Raw genomic sequence first — 15,339 nt, 5'->3', positions numbered from 1 at the left:
TACAAATACATAAATATATCAATAAATATTCGTCTGATTTTAAAGTAGATTTGACAGAGGTCGAGACTCCTACTACTATAGGACCTATAATCAACTTTAAAACCTCTGGGTACAATTGACCAGCTTTTTTGTTTAGAATTTCTCTGAGGCTATTTATCAGTGGATCAGATGTTATGATCAACATTAAAGTAAATCTGTAGTCGTGGCAATACGTGAACAGTCTCTGGTGTATTGCTCCCGGAACTTGCGGCAATCTTTGTTCCTTGCTTCTTTAGCTTCTTTTGAAAGTGGTCCAAGTGGAACTAATGCTGATTTGATTACTTCCATACTATGTATAAGTATTTTATGTACAGTGGCTTTCAGTACCATGAAATGGCTCTTATGGCTAAGAAAAAGTTCTCTGCATTCAAAACAGAAATTTTCAAATCTCAAAAAAAAAATGTTGCGCTCGAGTGTTTTGGCTATAATAAGTCTTATTATCAGTGGAAAAGGTGCAGATATTACATATAGCAAATTTAGCCCTGGTACAAAAGGGTCCAAGTCATTGACATCATTTGAAAGTTTCAAAACGAAGGAAATTCATTCGTTCATCATACAAAGTTTTTTTAATATTGTTTGTTTATCAGATACATTTATTAAATTAGAAAAAATTAGCACAAATATTATTCATCTTCAAAGATTAATCTGTATAAATTAAGGAAAACTTAAATTTCGTATGAAAAAATGATGAACGGAACTCAACTGATTTATTGTATTACAATAAAAATACGTACCTTTGGACGCTATTACTAAAAAAAAATAATGATGTGCAAGCGTGTGCAGGTTATAATGAGTATTATTATTAATGGGAAGGATGCAGCTATGATATATTGAAAATTTAGCCCGGGTACAAAAGGGTACAAGTAATTGCCACCCTTCCAAAGTTTGAAAACGAAGAAAATTTCCATCGTTCATCATAAAAACTTTTTTAAATATTGTTTGATTATCAGATAGATTTATTGGATTAGAAAAAATGAGCACTTACCAGCATAACCTTCAACAATTGATCTTTAAAAATTAAGGAAAACATTAATTTCGTGTAATTGAAATGATGAACCGAATTCAACTGATTTATTCTATTAAAATGAGAATACATACTTTTGGGCGCTATTACTCAACCATGGGATGTGTTAGACATAAACAAATATTAGAGTAGCATGTTTTGGGGTATTGTTTACAATATTCAAATAATAATTCTTTTAATTTTGAATATGACTTTTGTCCACCTAGCTAGGCTCATCGACACACTGTGCAACACTTGAAAAAGATAGAGAACCAGGAACCTACTTTTTGTGATGGAAATAAATATTTTAAAACTTCCGTACTTGACTGTGTAGCAAAGTTCTGCAAATTGCTAAAATTCTTAGAAAAATTTTGCCCCAATACCCTTAAATTTATCTAGGAATTACAGTAGAGCGTCGATTATCCGAACGTCGATCAACCGAACGACCGGTTATCTGAACTCCTGCGCCCCGCACTCGAGTACCGAGCAAGCGTTAGTAATTAACGTTTAAAATATTGTATTCAAAAATATGTTGTTGCAAAGACTGCACTTTTTTGTTTAATTGCTATTTGTCATTATCAAGATATAAATAAATATGTAGGTATATAAATATGGCTTTTATTGTCTTGTGGATAAATATGTATGACTATATCAATATAGTTCGATTATCCGAACAAATCGGTTTTCCGCGAACGACCGGTTATCCGAACTCCTGCGCCCCGCACTCGAGTACCGAGCAAGCGTTAGTAATTAACGCTTAAAATATCTTAAATTTTCTTCAATATTGTATTCAAAAATATGTTGTTGCAAAGACTGCACTTTTTTGTTTAATTGCTATTTGTCATTATCAAGATATAAATAAATATGTAGGTATATAAATATGGCTTTTATTGTCTTGTGGATAAATATGTATGACTATATCAATATAGTTCGATTATCCGAACAAATCGGTTTTCCGCGAACGACCGGTTATCCGAACTCCTGCGCCCCGCACTCGAGTACCGAGCAAGCGTTAGTAATTAACGCTTAAAATATCTTAAATTTTCTTCAATATTGTATTCAAAAATATGTTGTTGCAAAGACTGCACTTTTTTGTTTAATTGCTATTTGTCATTATCAAGATATAAATAAATATGTAGGTATATAAATATGGCTTTTATTGTCTTGTGGATAAATATGTATGACTATATCAATATAGTTCGATTATCCAAACAAATCGGTTTTCCGAACACCCATGTCCCCCAATTAGTTCAGATAAGCGACGCTCTACTGTATTAGCATTTTAGATTTAATAAGTTAATACAAATAATGCTGTCAACAGTTCAAGAAATACTTCTTGTGTAAGTGCAGTATCCCAATTGGACGTTGGATATCATCATCACTATCTTTACTCTATCTAACCCTGCTTTGAAGAGTTCTATAGAATTGCATTTAAACTAGTCCCTTAAATTCTTCTTTAACCGTCAATATAAAAATCCACAAGGAAGAACTTCCTGTAGTTGGCTGTATGTCTTCTTTAACCATGACACCCTCCATCTTCCTATGCTTCTTCCTCATCTTATCTTTCCCTGTATTATCAGTCTTGGCATTTCATATCGCTGTCTTCTCATTACGTGTCCTAGATATTGTAACTTTCTTATTTTTATTGTGTTTATTATTTTGTATTCTTTGCTCATTTTTTGCAATACTTTCGTGTTCGTTTTCTTCTGTGTCCATGCTCTTCTAAACGTCCTTCTGTAACACCATATTTCAAATGACTGTAGGCTTATTTATGTGTTCTTGCTTGAATATCTATCTTTCAAGTCTAAGCTCTTTGTCACGGAGAATTGTTTTCATTTTTACAAACGCATTTCTTGCTATTTCTATCCTGGTCCTTATTTTTGTTGTTTTATCATTTTTTTTGTCTGAAATAATAATAAATTTGTATTTAATACAAATACCTAGGAACTTGGATGAACTTGATAAATTTTATCAACCCTTCCTATCTGTACATTTCCCAAATGTAGGCTTGTTTGTACATTTGTTTACTTACAGTCGGAAAAATGAAAGAATACCCATGAACGATCATATCAAGCACATATTTTGGATTTGCTGCCTTTTTCTATAAATAACAAACGAGAGAGATAGATTATTATCCAAAACATACGCAGTTACATATTTATAATTAACAGAGTAAGACGGCGATACAATTGTTCAACGTAGTTATATTAAAAATAAAAATGTATACCATTTTTATTCAGTTGCAATGCGAAGCCAAAAATGTCTTAATTTTTACTTAGATTAGAGAGTGCAGCCAGCACTCTTATCGACGATTTCACCTCTTGTTAGAGGCTCTTCGAGAATGCGTAGGTTGCTTTCTCTAATCCAGTAAATTTTTCGACATATATTAGTCCCACACTGCAACTGACGTGAATGCAGTAGTTATATTAATTTAGTAGAAAATTTAAACTCACACTTGACTATTTCTGTACTTCTAATGTCATTCTTAGAAAAACATTCAACATCAGTAGAGATAATGATTGTATAAACTACTATTCGAGTAATTGTGCTGGTCAACTATAATCTGACTGATTCGATTTCTGTCACTTTGACAGTGAAACTGGGTTAGGTTCGGTAGAATTTATCAATTTTAATAATCAGTCGTATTTACTTGAATAAATTCAGTTCTTTTAAGAGCTATTTTGATATTATATTGTATTTTTGGTTTGGTAAGTATTTATTTAATTAACCCATTAACGTCCAAGTTTTTTTTTATTTAAAAATCTTTAGTTTGGGGTTAATTTGATGAAAATGCTAATAATTTAATCCAAAAAAACAAGTTTTTCGGTTTATGTCTTTTTTTTTTTTAATTATATGGTGTTACCATATGGTAACGCTGGGCGCTTAAGAGGATCGGTACGTATTTTCGGCTGCAATGCTATTCAAATGGTGCTTCATTTTTTTCGAATCCTGAGAAAACTAAAAAGTATTTTTGAAAAATTTAAACGCAGAATGAAAGATTACGTTATTAGCGAGGGCCGAAAGTCCCTGAGAACTTCTATAATGTTTATTTTAATAAGTTACAGGGGTGAAAAACTAAGAGAAAATTTAGTGTGATTTTTAATTTCAAATATATCATTCAAAATAAACTTTTTATTTATTCTAAGGGACTTTCGGCCCTCGGTAATAATTTAGTCTTTCATTCTGCGTTTAAATTTTTCAAAAATATTTATTGGTTTTTTCAGGATTCGAAAAAAATGAACACAATGCCGTGGTAATATTTTTAAAATCTATCTTTGTCTTACAACGCATTCAGCCGAATATAATATTGTCAGCATATATTGTCAGTCAGACACTGACAATCAGTGACAATTTTAAATATTTGACATTGCATCGGGAATATGTTGAGTTATTGATTAAATATTATTGATATATAGTGTATTTGATAAATAATTGATTAAGACTTAATAAAAAGTTATTTATTGTGTATTATTTGTGGAAGATCCAAGCAGAAAATACATCAGGATAATATATTCTGTGATCCAAGTATTTTGTTGTTAAAGATGTTCAAAATTGTAAGCGTTCCATAACAATATATTATTAAAAAATCACTTTAACACTTTTCCTCTTTTCTCGATTGAGTATTAGTCTTTGTTGTACAAATAAATTATTACAATCACTGAATACATAGTTAGTGAAAAAATTATCACATTTATTAACTGAATTAATAATTTGCAATTATAAAAATAACAGTTATCCAAGAACATTCAAAACCCATCTCTTTAAAATAATGATGACATTTTCAAGTACAATGACATTCTAGTAATGTTTACATATCCATACCAGTGTGAATTTTACTACACGTAATTTGCCGTGTAAAGACAGAAAAAGTAGGGATACACGTAAAATATTTGCGAATTATGTACCCATAGCCTTAAGGAATTTTTAGGCTCGTTGAAACCAAAATTTTTTTTTAAATATTTGAGAACATTTTCATCGTCTGTTGCGGTATCCTATAAAACAATTAACATACAAACCAACGATACATTTTTTACACATTGTTCGTCCAGATGTTGTACATCTGTCTCCAGCACATCACCTTCTACTGCTTGATGTAACAAATGGTCGAAGCGATCAAAACGAAGATCTGGCAAGTTCTGTCTATGTAGACTAGGTCTTCCTGTATATAAGGGACGACTTCCATATATTGCGAGAAGAACTTGGACCAATTCTCTCCTAAACAATAGCAAGGATATATTTTTTTATTTTTTTTATATAAATGCCATGGATTATGGACTGCAACATCCAACAACCATGTTACAATTTGCCAGTACCATTTTTACTGCAAATTGCTACTCGGTAGGTTGAAACACCTTGATCCATCCAGTCGGTACCCACCATATTTTGTTGCATTCAGCAATATAGTGAGACCGACTTACTTGAATGTAGCCCTTTTTCTTCATGAGAAAATCTTTTTACCGTGCCCAATGCTGAACCACCACAACTCGTAGATGCTATTGTAACAACAGAGTTATACACCGCACCAGTAACACTATAGCTTCTGCTAACAAAAATCCACGACTGAAAAAAAAATAAGATTATGACTCCGTAAGCGCCCACCGCAACCATATGGTAACGGCGTACTTTGACTATTTCTACCGAATTCGGTACATTTAATTGTTGATAAAATACAACAATCTATAATAAGTTGGGGTATAATAAACTTAGTTTTTTTTTAAATATGCAAATATAGTTACTAGAAGACTATCAAAAATTGCTTACGCAAAACGGACGTCCTTCTTTTTTTATAAATTTAAACCACACTGTCATATTTATGATTATCTCTCGACGGTTGAGAAAAGGCTAAAATCTGTTACGTTTTATGGGTGCCTGAAGTATTCCTAGAAACGATAGTTCTCAAAATATGTGGCTGACTAATTCCATGGGCATACCGCAGAATTTTTAAAAATCATGTGTTTTACGTTACCATATGGTAACGCTGGGCGCTAATGGGTTAAAATACGTCAATTATATTTGTAAGTAATCATCTGTCAATATGGTTAACTTCTGTCTACGAGTTCGCCAAACGTGTACATATTACTCTGACTTTTCAATCATAGTGTATGAAATTACAGATTAGTATATTTTTAAGAATGTACATTTATTCAGGACTGCTTTATCCATTAGGCAATATAGGCGGTTGCCTAGGGCGGCAAAAATACTGTACAAAAAAATATTTGTATATAAATACATATTAAAATCGAATAACATTTAAGTACATCCGTCAATGGAATAGAAGTGGGCATTAATTCCTAGAAAACATCCCTAGCAACAAATGTACAAAATGTACAAATAAACAGATCCCAAACAAGGAATGAAGTTCAGGAATTGGCTACTTTACTCTACATCTAAAAAAAGTTTATTTTGTATTCCTCGCCGTCTATTTCAGGCACAACCGACTTCTTTCACTACAGGTTTCAATGACTGGAAGAATGCTGGCGTCAGATTAAAACAATATAAAGATTCAAAGGACCACACGGCAATGTCTCGAGTTTATACAATCGAGGTAAATTAAAAAACAGAAGTATATTATGTTCCATAACAAGTACATTCAGAAGCGAAGTACAATACTGGCGCAACGTGTTGTTGCAACAGTAATTACACTGGCCACAGGGGGACTTGCCATTAGAGGAGATAATTCAGTTATAGGATCAGTTCAAAACGGTAACTTTATAGGTTGCTTAGTACTCATAGCAGAATTTGATCCTTTTTTACGCGAGCACCTTACTAAATTTGGAAATATTGGTCAAGGGAACTGTAATTATCTGTCAAACACTATATGCGAGGAACTAATAGTTTTTATGGAAAGAAAAGTAAGAAGAACGATTGTTGGCGAATTAAAGCAAGAAAAATACTATAAATAGTTGCTTCGACACCAGACGTGTCTCATGGTGATCAGCTAGCATTTTTAGTTCGCTATTATGTTTATGGTGATGTGATGGTATGCCGACTGAAAGATTTTTTAAATATATTCCATCTGAAGGTCACAAATCTGCTCCTTTGGAATCGACAGGGATTTTGACTTGGACAGAGGAATGTACCATTGATTTAAGTGATTTTCGCTGCCAGTCATATGATAACGCATCCAATATGTCTGGCAAATATTCAGGACTGTAAGCCAGAATAAAAAATGACAATAAACTTGGTGAGTACGTACCCTGGACATTCTCCCAATTTGGTAGGATCTTTAGCAGCAGAATCCTGTCTGACCGCCACTTCCTTTTTCATTTTTTTACAAGAATTATATACAAATGTTTTTCGGCTTCCACATATAGATGGAAAATTTTGACCGACAACTTAAAATCACCTGTTGTGAAATCTCTTAGTGAAACTAGGTGGTCCGCAAGGGCGGACGCAACTAAAGCGTTATACACTGGCTTCAGCGAAATAAAAACTGCGCTTTCTAATATCTCAAAGACGAATGTCAAACTGCAGCTGAGAAACATCAATTACTTTCTATATTTGAAAAAATGGACACTTTTGAAATGACATTATTAGCTGTCATTTGGCAACATATTTTAGAAAGAGTGAACCTATCCAATAAGTATGTCCAGAGTCCTGCAATGGATCTGGGTTCTGTCGTTAAAGAGTATGAAGCTCTTTCAAATTACTTTACCTCAATCTGAAATAATTTTGCCATTTAAGAAGAGGAAGCCAAAAAATTGTGCCCAAATAGAACATATAAAGAAATAAGAAATAGAAAAATTCAATTTGACGAGGGGGCCGACGAACGAACTTTTCAGCTAGTGATGAGATGAAAATCCACACATCCACACAGTTATAACAGATTTGCCAAAATTAAACAATGAAGAAATTATTAAAGAAGCTGAAAATCTTATACAAATTTATAAAGACGACCTAGATACATCATTCATACATGAATGCATTCACTTAAAATTATTTAAAAGGATCATTTGGATACCACAAAAAAATCACCAATAATTGATATATCTAAACCCCCTTTGTGGCTCAGTGGTAAGAGCGCCTACCTTTGGATCTAAAGGTCCGAATGGTTGTTAGTTCGAATCTCACCAGGGTCAGGAATTTTAAAGCGTTATACACTGGCTTCAGCGAAATAAAAACTGCGATTTCTAATATCTCAAAGACGAATGTCAAACTGCAGCTGAGAAACATCAATCACTTTCTATATTTGAAAAAATACACTTTTGAAATGACATTATTAGCTGTCATTTGGCAACATATTTTAGAAAGAGTGAACCTATCCAAAAAGTATGTCCAGAGTAGCGTTACCAGGTGTCCCGATTTGCGCGGGACGTCCCGATTTTCAGGGGTCTGGGGACGCGTACCGATTTGTACCTGATCGGGACACTAAATGTCCCGATTTTCACCCACGAAAACCTATTTCAGGAGGACTTGCAGTAAATTTTATAACTATGTTATAAAAACAAGGCACTCATAAAAGCGGCAAAATCGAAAAAAATATAATTTTAATAAAAAATTAATAATTTACTTAATCTATGATTTTTTTTGTAATTTCGTCTGAATATTATTATTATGTAGGATTAAAAAATACAGACTATAGAAACACCTTGTAGTTCAGTAAATGAACGGGAAATACGGCGATACCGTGTAATTTTCAGGATCAACTCCGAATTGCATGAAAATTTGGACGGCTTGTGCCATTGGTTGCTTTTACTCGGGGGTGACAGTCACTCCTAGTTGGGGGGTGAAAAACCGCTCGTTTAAAATAAGTCCGGAGATGGATAAATTGACTAATTCTAAGCAATTTTAATTCTATAGAATTTTAACTTAGTTAATACTTTTTGACTTATTTACGATTGAAAAAGTTTCTTTTCGACACAAAAATCACGTTTTCAGGTGATTTTCAAAATAACTCAAAAAGTATTTAATCGAAAAAAATATTCTTAGCAAAAATGTAGTATAATATGAAAAAATAAAAAAAATTGTGAACTCGTAAAGTCTATAGGCCTAGCAAAAGCAAAGTTGTAGCTCATGAAAAATACGTTCTTATTCGTCAAATTCCAAATCAAATATTTCAACTTGAATAACCAAGAAATGAAGCACTTTTCGGGGAAGCCCAATTAAAAATTTTTTAATAAAGCTTTATTTTTATGTTTTAAAAAAGTTTCTAGGATCTAAGCGAGTTATGCTCAAAATCAAGTTGACTCCTTTTTTTTGGTAAAAAAATCGTGAAAATCTCCCCCTACTTAGCACCCCAAATTAAATTAATCGTTACCGCTTTACAAACAATTTACTTTACTTATGTATTTTTAACATGGTTGAAAGGGCCTGAACGAGTCACTAATCACAAGTCTATGCAAAATATGAACAGCCATATTTTAATTAACCAATTTTTGTCTTACAGAAAAACAAAATGAATCTATCATATTTATAAAAGCAAAAACTACCTACTTTTTATTCCTTGAGATTTTTAGTATCCGTAATACTTTTCAAGTAACTTTGAAAAAAGGGCATTTTCCAATACTTCAGGAAATTTTTTTTTATTATAAAACCATTTTTTTTTCAAAACTAAGCACTCCCAACTGGTAAACCTTTCAGATCGTATAAACAATACACAATACTACCCATATAAAGTAAATGGTAAAGCGGTAACGATTAATTGTATTTACGGTGCTAAATAGGGGGAGATTTTCACGATTTTTTTTTTATCAAAAAAGGGGCCAACTTTATTTTGAGCGTAACTCGCTTAGTTTTAATGCTGGAGACTTTTATATAAACCAAAATTAAAGATTTTTTTAAATACTTTAAAAAATTATAATAGGGTTTGTCCGAAAATTGCATAATTTTTTGGTTTTCAAGTTGAAAAATTCGATTTGGAATTTGACGAATAAGAACGTATTTTTGATGAGCTACAACTTTTTTTTGCTTTTTTAAAAGCTACATTTTTGCTAAGAATATTTTTTTCGATAAAATTACTCGAAAAGTACTTAGTTTAAAAATTATATAGAACAAAAGTTTTTTAGAGTTAGTCAGTTGATCTATTTTGGGACTTACTTTAAACGCGCATTTTGTTAGCCCCGAGAAGGGGTAACTATATCTGTCACCCCCCAGTAAAAGCAACCAACGGTACTAGTTTAACTTTGAAGTAGACAGTACCTAAGTAGAACCTTAAACCACATTTTCAATCAATTCGGAATTGACTCTGCAAATTACACTCCAAAACGGTCATTTACTGGGCTATTGTTGTTTATTTGTCCCGATCTACAACCCTAAATCCCGATTTGTTTTTGCTTATGTACCGATTAAAAACAAATCGGACCTGGCAACACTAGTCCAGAGTCCTGCAATGGATCTGGGTTCTGTCGTTAAAGAGTATGAAGCTCTTTCAAATTACTTTACCTCAATCTGAAATAATTTTGCCATTTAAGAAGAGGAAGCCAAAAAATTGTGCCCAAATAGAACATATAAAGAAATAAGAAATAGAAAAATTCAATTTGACGAGGGGGCCGACGAACGAACTTTTCAGCTAGTGATGAGATGAAAATCCACACAGTTATAACAGATTTGCCAAAATTAAACAATGAAGAAATTATTAAAGAAGCTTAAAATCTTATACAAATTTATAAAGACGACCTAGATACATCATTCATACATGAATGCATTCACTTAAAATTATTTAAAAGGATCATTTGGATACCACAAAAAAATCACCAATAATTGATATATCTAAACCCCCTTTGTGGCTCAGTGGTAAGAGCGCCTACCTTTGGATCTAAAGGTCCGAATGGTTGTTAGTTCGAATCTCACCAGGGTCAGGAATTTTAAAGCGTTATACACTGGCTTCAGCGAAATAAAATCTGCGCTTTCTAATATCTCAAAGACGAATGTCAAACTGCAGCTGAGAAACATCAATTACTTTCTATATTTGAAAAAATGGACACTTTTGAAATGACATTATTAGCTGTCATTTGGCAACATATTTTAGAAAGAGTGAACCTATCCAATAAGTATGTCCAGAGTCCTGCAATGGATCTGGGTTCTGTCGTTAAAGAGTATGAAGCTCTTTCAAATTACTTTACCTCAATCTGAAATAATTTTGCCATTTAAGAAGAGGAAGCCAAAAAATTGTGCCCAAATAAAACATATAAAGAAATAAGAAATAGAAAAATTCAATTTGACGAGGGGGCCGACGAACGAACTTTTCAGCTAGTGATGAGATGAAAATCCACACAGTTATAACAGATTTGCCAAAATTAAACAATGAAGAAATTATTAAAGAAGCTGAAAATTTAATACAAAGGGCCTAGCCGGGTAAGATGGTGAAAAGTGCCCCCAGCTCGATTTAAATTCCACATAGGCCAATTTTTAGCACATATAGAGGAACTCACTTTCTGAAATTTTTAGCCCCCTAGGTGGTCACGTGACCCCCCTAGAGCCTAATTAGGCTTTTTATGTTTTTATTTTTTATCTCAGGCGCATCAAGAGCTAGCCAAAAACTTTGTAAAAAAAAGTTGTAAGTTCCAAAAAGATCTATAAGAAAAAATTTTTTTTAAATTTTTTGGCGGGAAATTCGAATTTTTAGAACAATTTTAAACTTTTAAATGACTCTGAAAAAAAAACTAGGACACTCGTTTTTACGAAAATTAATTATAATGTGTATTTTTGCACAATCTTTCACCCTGAATTTTTTCAGACTTTTAAAATTGGTGAAACGTACCTTTAAAAATAAAAAACCGCATTTTTTCAGTTTTTTTTCGTATTTTGAAACAATTTTATACATATTTTTCAAAAAAAGGTAACACTGTCACTAGAATAGGTAAAAAACTGAAAAATAATTGGGGTTTGCTTAATAAAAATTTTTTGTAAAGCCATCCATTTTCAAAATACAGGGCGTTGAAGAAAACAAAATTTTACACATTTTTTACGATTTTGCTGAAACTACTGGCAACATTGTAATAAAACTTGGCGGGATTTAAGAGCTGGTTATTGTGCATATTTTGACATACAACTAATGATTTGATATTCATCATTGGCTCGCATAGGGGTAATGGTCTGAACTTTTTAAAGAATAAAGATAGTACGCCACTGACATATTTCAAATTAACAATCGTTTTTTAATTTCTCGTTCAATTTGTGACAAAAAATGTATCTTCTTATTTTTTCATACGATGCGCCATTTTTATTCAAAAAATAAAAGATCTTAACCCTTACAAAGTATTCCAACTTCTAGTAGTTTCTACATCTAGATACATAATAAACTCATACATCCATTATCAAAATTAATTCGAATACTTTGGAAGCGTTAAGATATTTTATTTTTTGCAGCAAAACAGCGCGTCGTATGAAAAAATTAAAAGATAGATTTTTTATTGAAAATTGAACGAGGAATTCAAAAATGATTGTTAATTTGAAATATGTCAGTGGCGTACTATCTTTTTTTCTTTGAAAAGTTCAGACCATTACCCCTATGCGCGCCAATGATGAATATTATATCCTTAGTTGTACGTCAAAACATGCACAATAACTACCTCTTAAAACCCGCCAAGTTTTATTACAATGTTGCCAGTAGTTTCGGCAAAATCGTAAAAAATATGTAAAATTTTGTTTTCTTCAACGCCCTGTATCTTGAAAATGGATGGCGTTACAAAAAATTTTTATGAAGCAAATCCCAATTATTTTTCAGTTTTTTACCTATTCTAGTGACGGTGTTAAATTTTTTGAAAAATATGTATAAAATTGTATCAAAAAAACGAAAAAAAAACCGAAAAAATGCGGTTTTTTATTTTTAAAGGTACGTTTCACCAATTTTAAAAATCTGAAAAAATTCAGGGTGAAAGATTGTGCAAAAATACACATTATAATTAATTTTCGTAAAAACGAGTGTCTTAGTTTTTTTTTCAGATTTATTTAAAAGTTTAAAATTGTTCTAAAAATTCGAATTTCCCGCCAAAAAAATAAAAAAAAATTTTTTCATATAGATCTTTTTGAAACTTACAACTTTTTTAAATAAAGTTTTTGGCTAGCTCTTAATGCGCCTGAGATAAAAAATAAAAACCTAAAAAGCCTAATTAGGCTCTAGGGGGGTCACGTGACCACCTAGGGGGCTAAAAATTTCAGAAAGTGAGTTCCTCTATATGTGCTAAAAAGTGGCCTATATGGAATTTAGATTGGGTTGGGGGCACTTTTCACCATCTTACCCGGCTAGGCCCTTTATAAAGACGACCTAGATACATCATTCATGCATGAATTCATTCACTTAAAATTACTTAAAAGGATCATTTGGATACCACAATAAAATCACCAATAATTGATATATCTAAACCCCTTTTGTGGCTCAGAGGTAAGAGCGCCTACCTTTGGATCTAAAGGTCCGAATGGTTGTGAGTTCGAATCTCACCATGGTCAGGAATTTTTCGTTTATTATAAATTAATAAATGAAAATCGTTTCTGTCCTTGTGGGATCGGTACTCACCGGAGGGAACGCAGACGTTCGGATACAATTAGCGTCTCTTTGCAAAGACAATGACGTCGACTTTTCAAAGTAACAAGACACTTACTCTACACATGACACTAGGTACCTAACTGCAAAAATTCACCGTACCTATCGTGCCAATGGCCATTAGTTGTCGAGGCATTAGCTAAATAAAAAAAATTGATATATTTAAATATTTAAAGAAGAGTGGATTGGAAGATATTTTCCCTAATTTTGACATTGGTTTGTGCATTCTTGCTGAAAGGTCATTTTCGAAAATGTCGATTTTGTCCATAGAAAGTGACGTAACAAAGGCGAAAAATTATGACGACATTATAGATGATTTTGCCAAAGAAAATCAAGAAAGAAATCAAACTGGAATGGCAATTTTTTCTATTACATGTATATAAACATCGTAGTTTAAATCGATTTTTAGTGTATTCATATTTAAATAAAAAATTCTGCTTTTTTTCCAAAAATTGTACATGTTTGAAGGGCAGCTACTAGAGAATTGTCTAGGGCGTCAACTGACCTAAACGCGGCCCTGCATTTATTTGCAGATGTCTGGAAAATGATCTGGATACATAATGATCTGAATTCATTAAGTTTACTTTCATTTTAATCACTTAATGCAGCTGACATAAACGACATTTTTTAAATTCCTATTACTATTTACGTCCACTGGCAACTTTAACATGGAGAAATTCATAATACTATATTTGCTTACTCATTATTTTTGTATTAGGTATTAATCTATATCAAATATTTAATTACGGTAGTAATAGTAACATTTATCACCAATAAATATATATTATCAGAAAAAGAATAACATCACAAAAGTTTTTTGACAAATTCTTACGTAGCGAAAAATCGTACGGTGGGGTAGTAGTCACATCCGTTTATTTTCAGTATTAACTTAGTTTAGACTTTGTTTTGACTAGAAATTTTTGATTTGATTCGTATGCATATCATCGATGATGCATGGGTATTGTTTCATTTTTCCGACTGTAGTTATTATCATGTATTTGGTCTTTTTTATATTCATTTTTAATCCATATTCTTCACAGAAACTGTTTGTTTTGTTTAGTAGTAATTGGAGTTGTTCAGCAGAGCTTGCTATAATCATGGTGTCATCTGCAAATCCTATGTTGTTAATTGATCTTCCAAAAAATACTAGGATTGCCTAATTCATTCAATAGAACCTCAAATATGTTTACAGCTCTGTTTCATTATTTATTGATTCATATTCATGTTAATTTGAACTATATTTAGCCCTATTTAGTGTCTTAATATCTTTAACTTGATATATTTTTTAGGTTCCCTGGATTCAAGGAAGTCCGTCTTGTACCCAACAGGCATGACATTGCTTTTGTTGAATTCGAGAATGAACTGCAGTCAGGAGCAGCGAAAGACGCACTGCAAAGCTTTAAGATTACTCCTACACATGCAATGAAAATATCGTTTGCCAAGAAATAAATTAGGATATAATAAGGTTTAGTTTAGGTTTTAAATTAAATTTGTACAAGCAAAAGAATAAATGTTTTGAGAGAAGTAATAATTTTTTATTGGGTGCATAGCTATTTGATATATACTTGGCATCAAGTTATTTTAGAAAATTTTAATCTTAATCCTGTTACAAAGTCATTTGTATTTGAATGGTGTGATTAAGTTTTTGGGGCGCAGGTAGCAATTAATAAATTTTAATCTATTGTCCCTTTAATTATTGTACCTGCTATTCAGTAGGTATGTTAAATCTCAAAACTGAATGACGTCATTCAAATACAAATGATTTTGTAACAGAATTAAAACAGATTCTACATACGCACTTCACCTTCTAGATCAT

The 15,339-nt window shown here is 32.1% G+C and overlaps 1 protein-coding gene across 1 annotated transcript in view; it reads left to right on the top strand.

The window, feature by feature from the left end:
• The window catches only part of LOC126884670 (U1 small nuclear ribonucleoprotein A), a 35,423-nt gene extending 20,376 nt beyond the window's left edge, over positions 1 to 15,047 (top strand). The window contains exon 4 of the mRNA XM_050650742.1: positions 14,813 to 15,047. Within this exon, the coding sequence (XP_050506699.1) occupies positions 14,813 to 14,972 (160 nt within the window). The 3' untranslated portion in view covers positions 14,973 to 15,047. The remainder of the gene's footprint in view (positions 1 to 14,812) is intronic.
• The last annotated feature ends 292 nt before the right edge of the window (positions 15,048 to 15,339 follow it).

Source organism: Diabrotica virgifera, chromosome 5, assembly GCF_917563875.1.
Source record: "Diabrotica virgifera virgifera chromosome 5, PGI_DIABVI_V3a".
Classification (NCBI taxonomy): Eukaryota; Metazoa; Arthropoda; class Insecta; order Coleoptera; family Chrysomelidae; genus Diabrotica; species Diabrotica virgifera.
The sequence above is the reverse complement of the archived record's forward strand: the minus strand, read 5'-3'. Positions and strand labels throughout refer to the sequence as shown.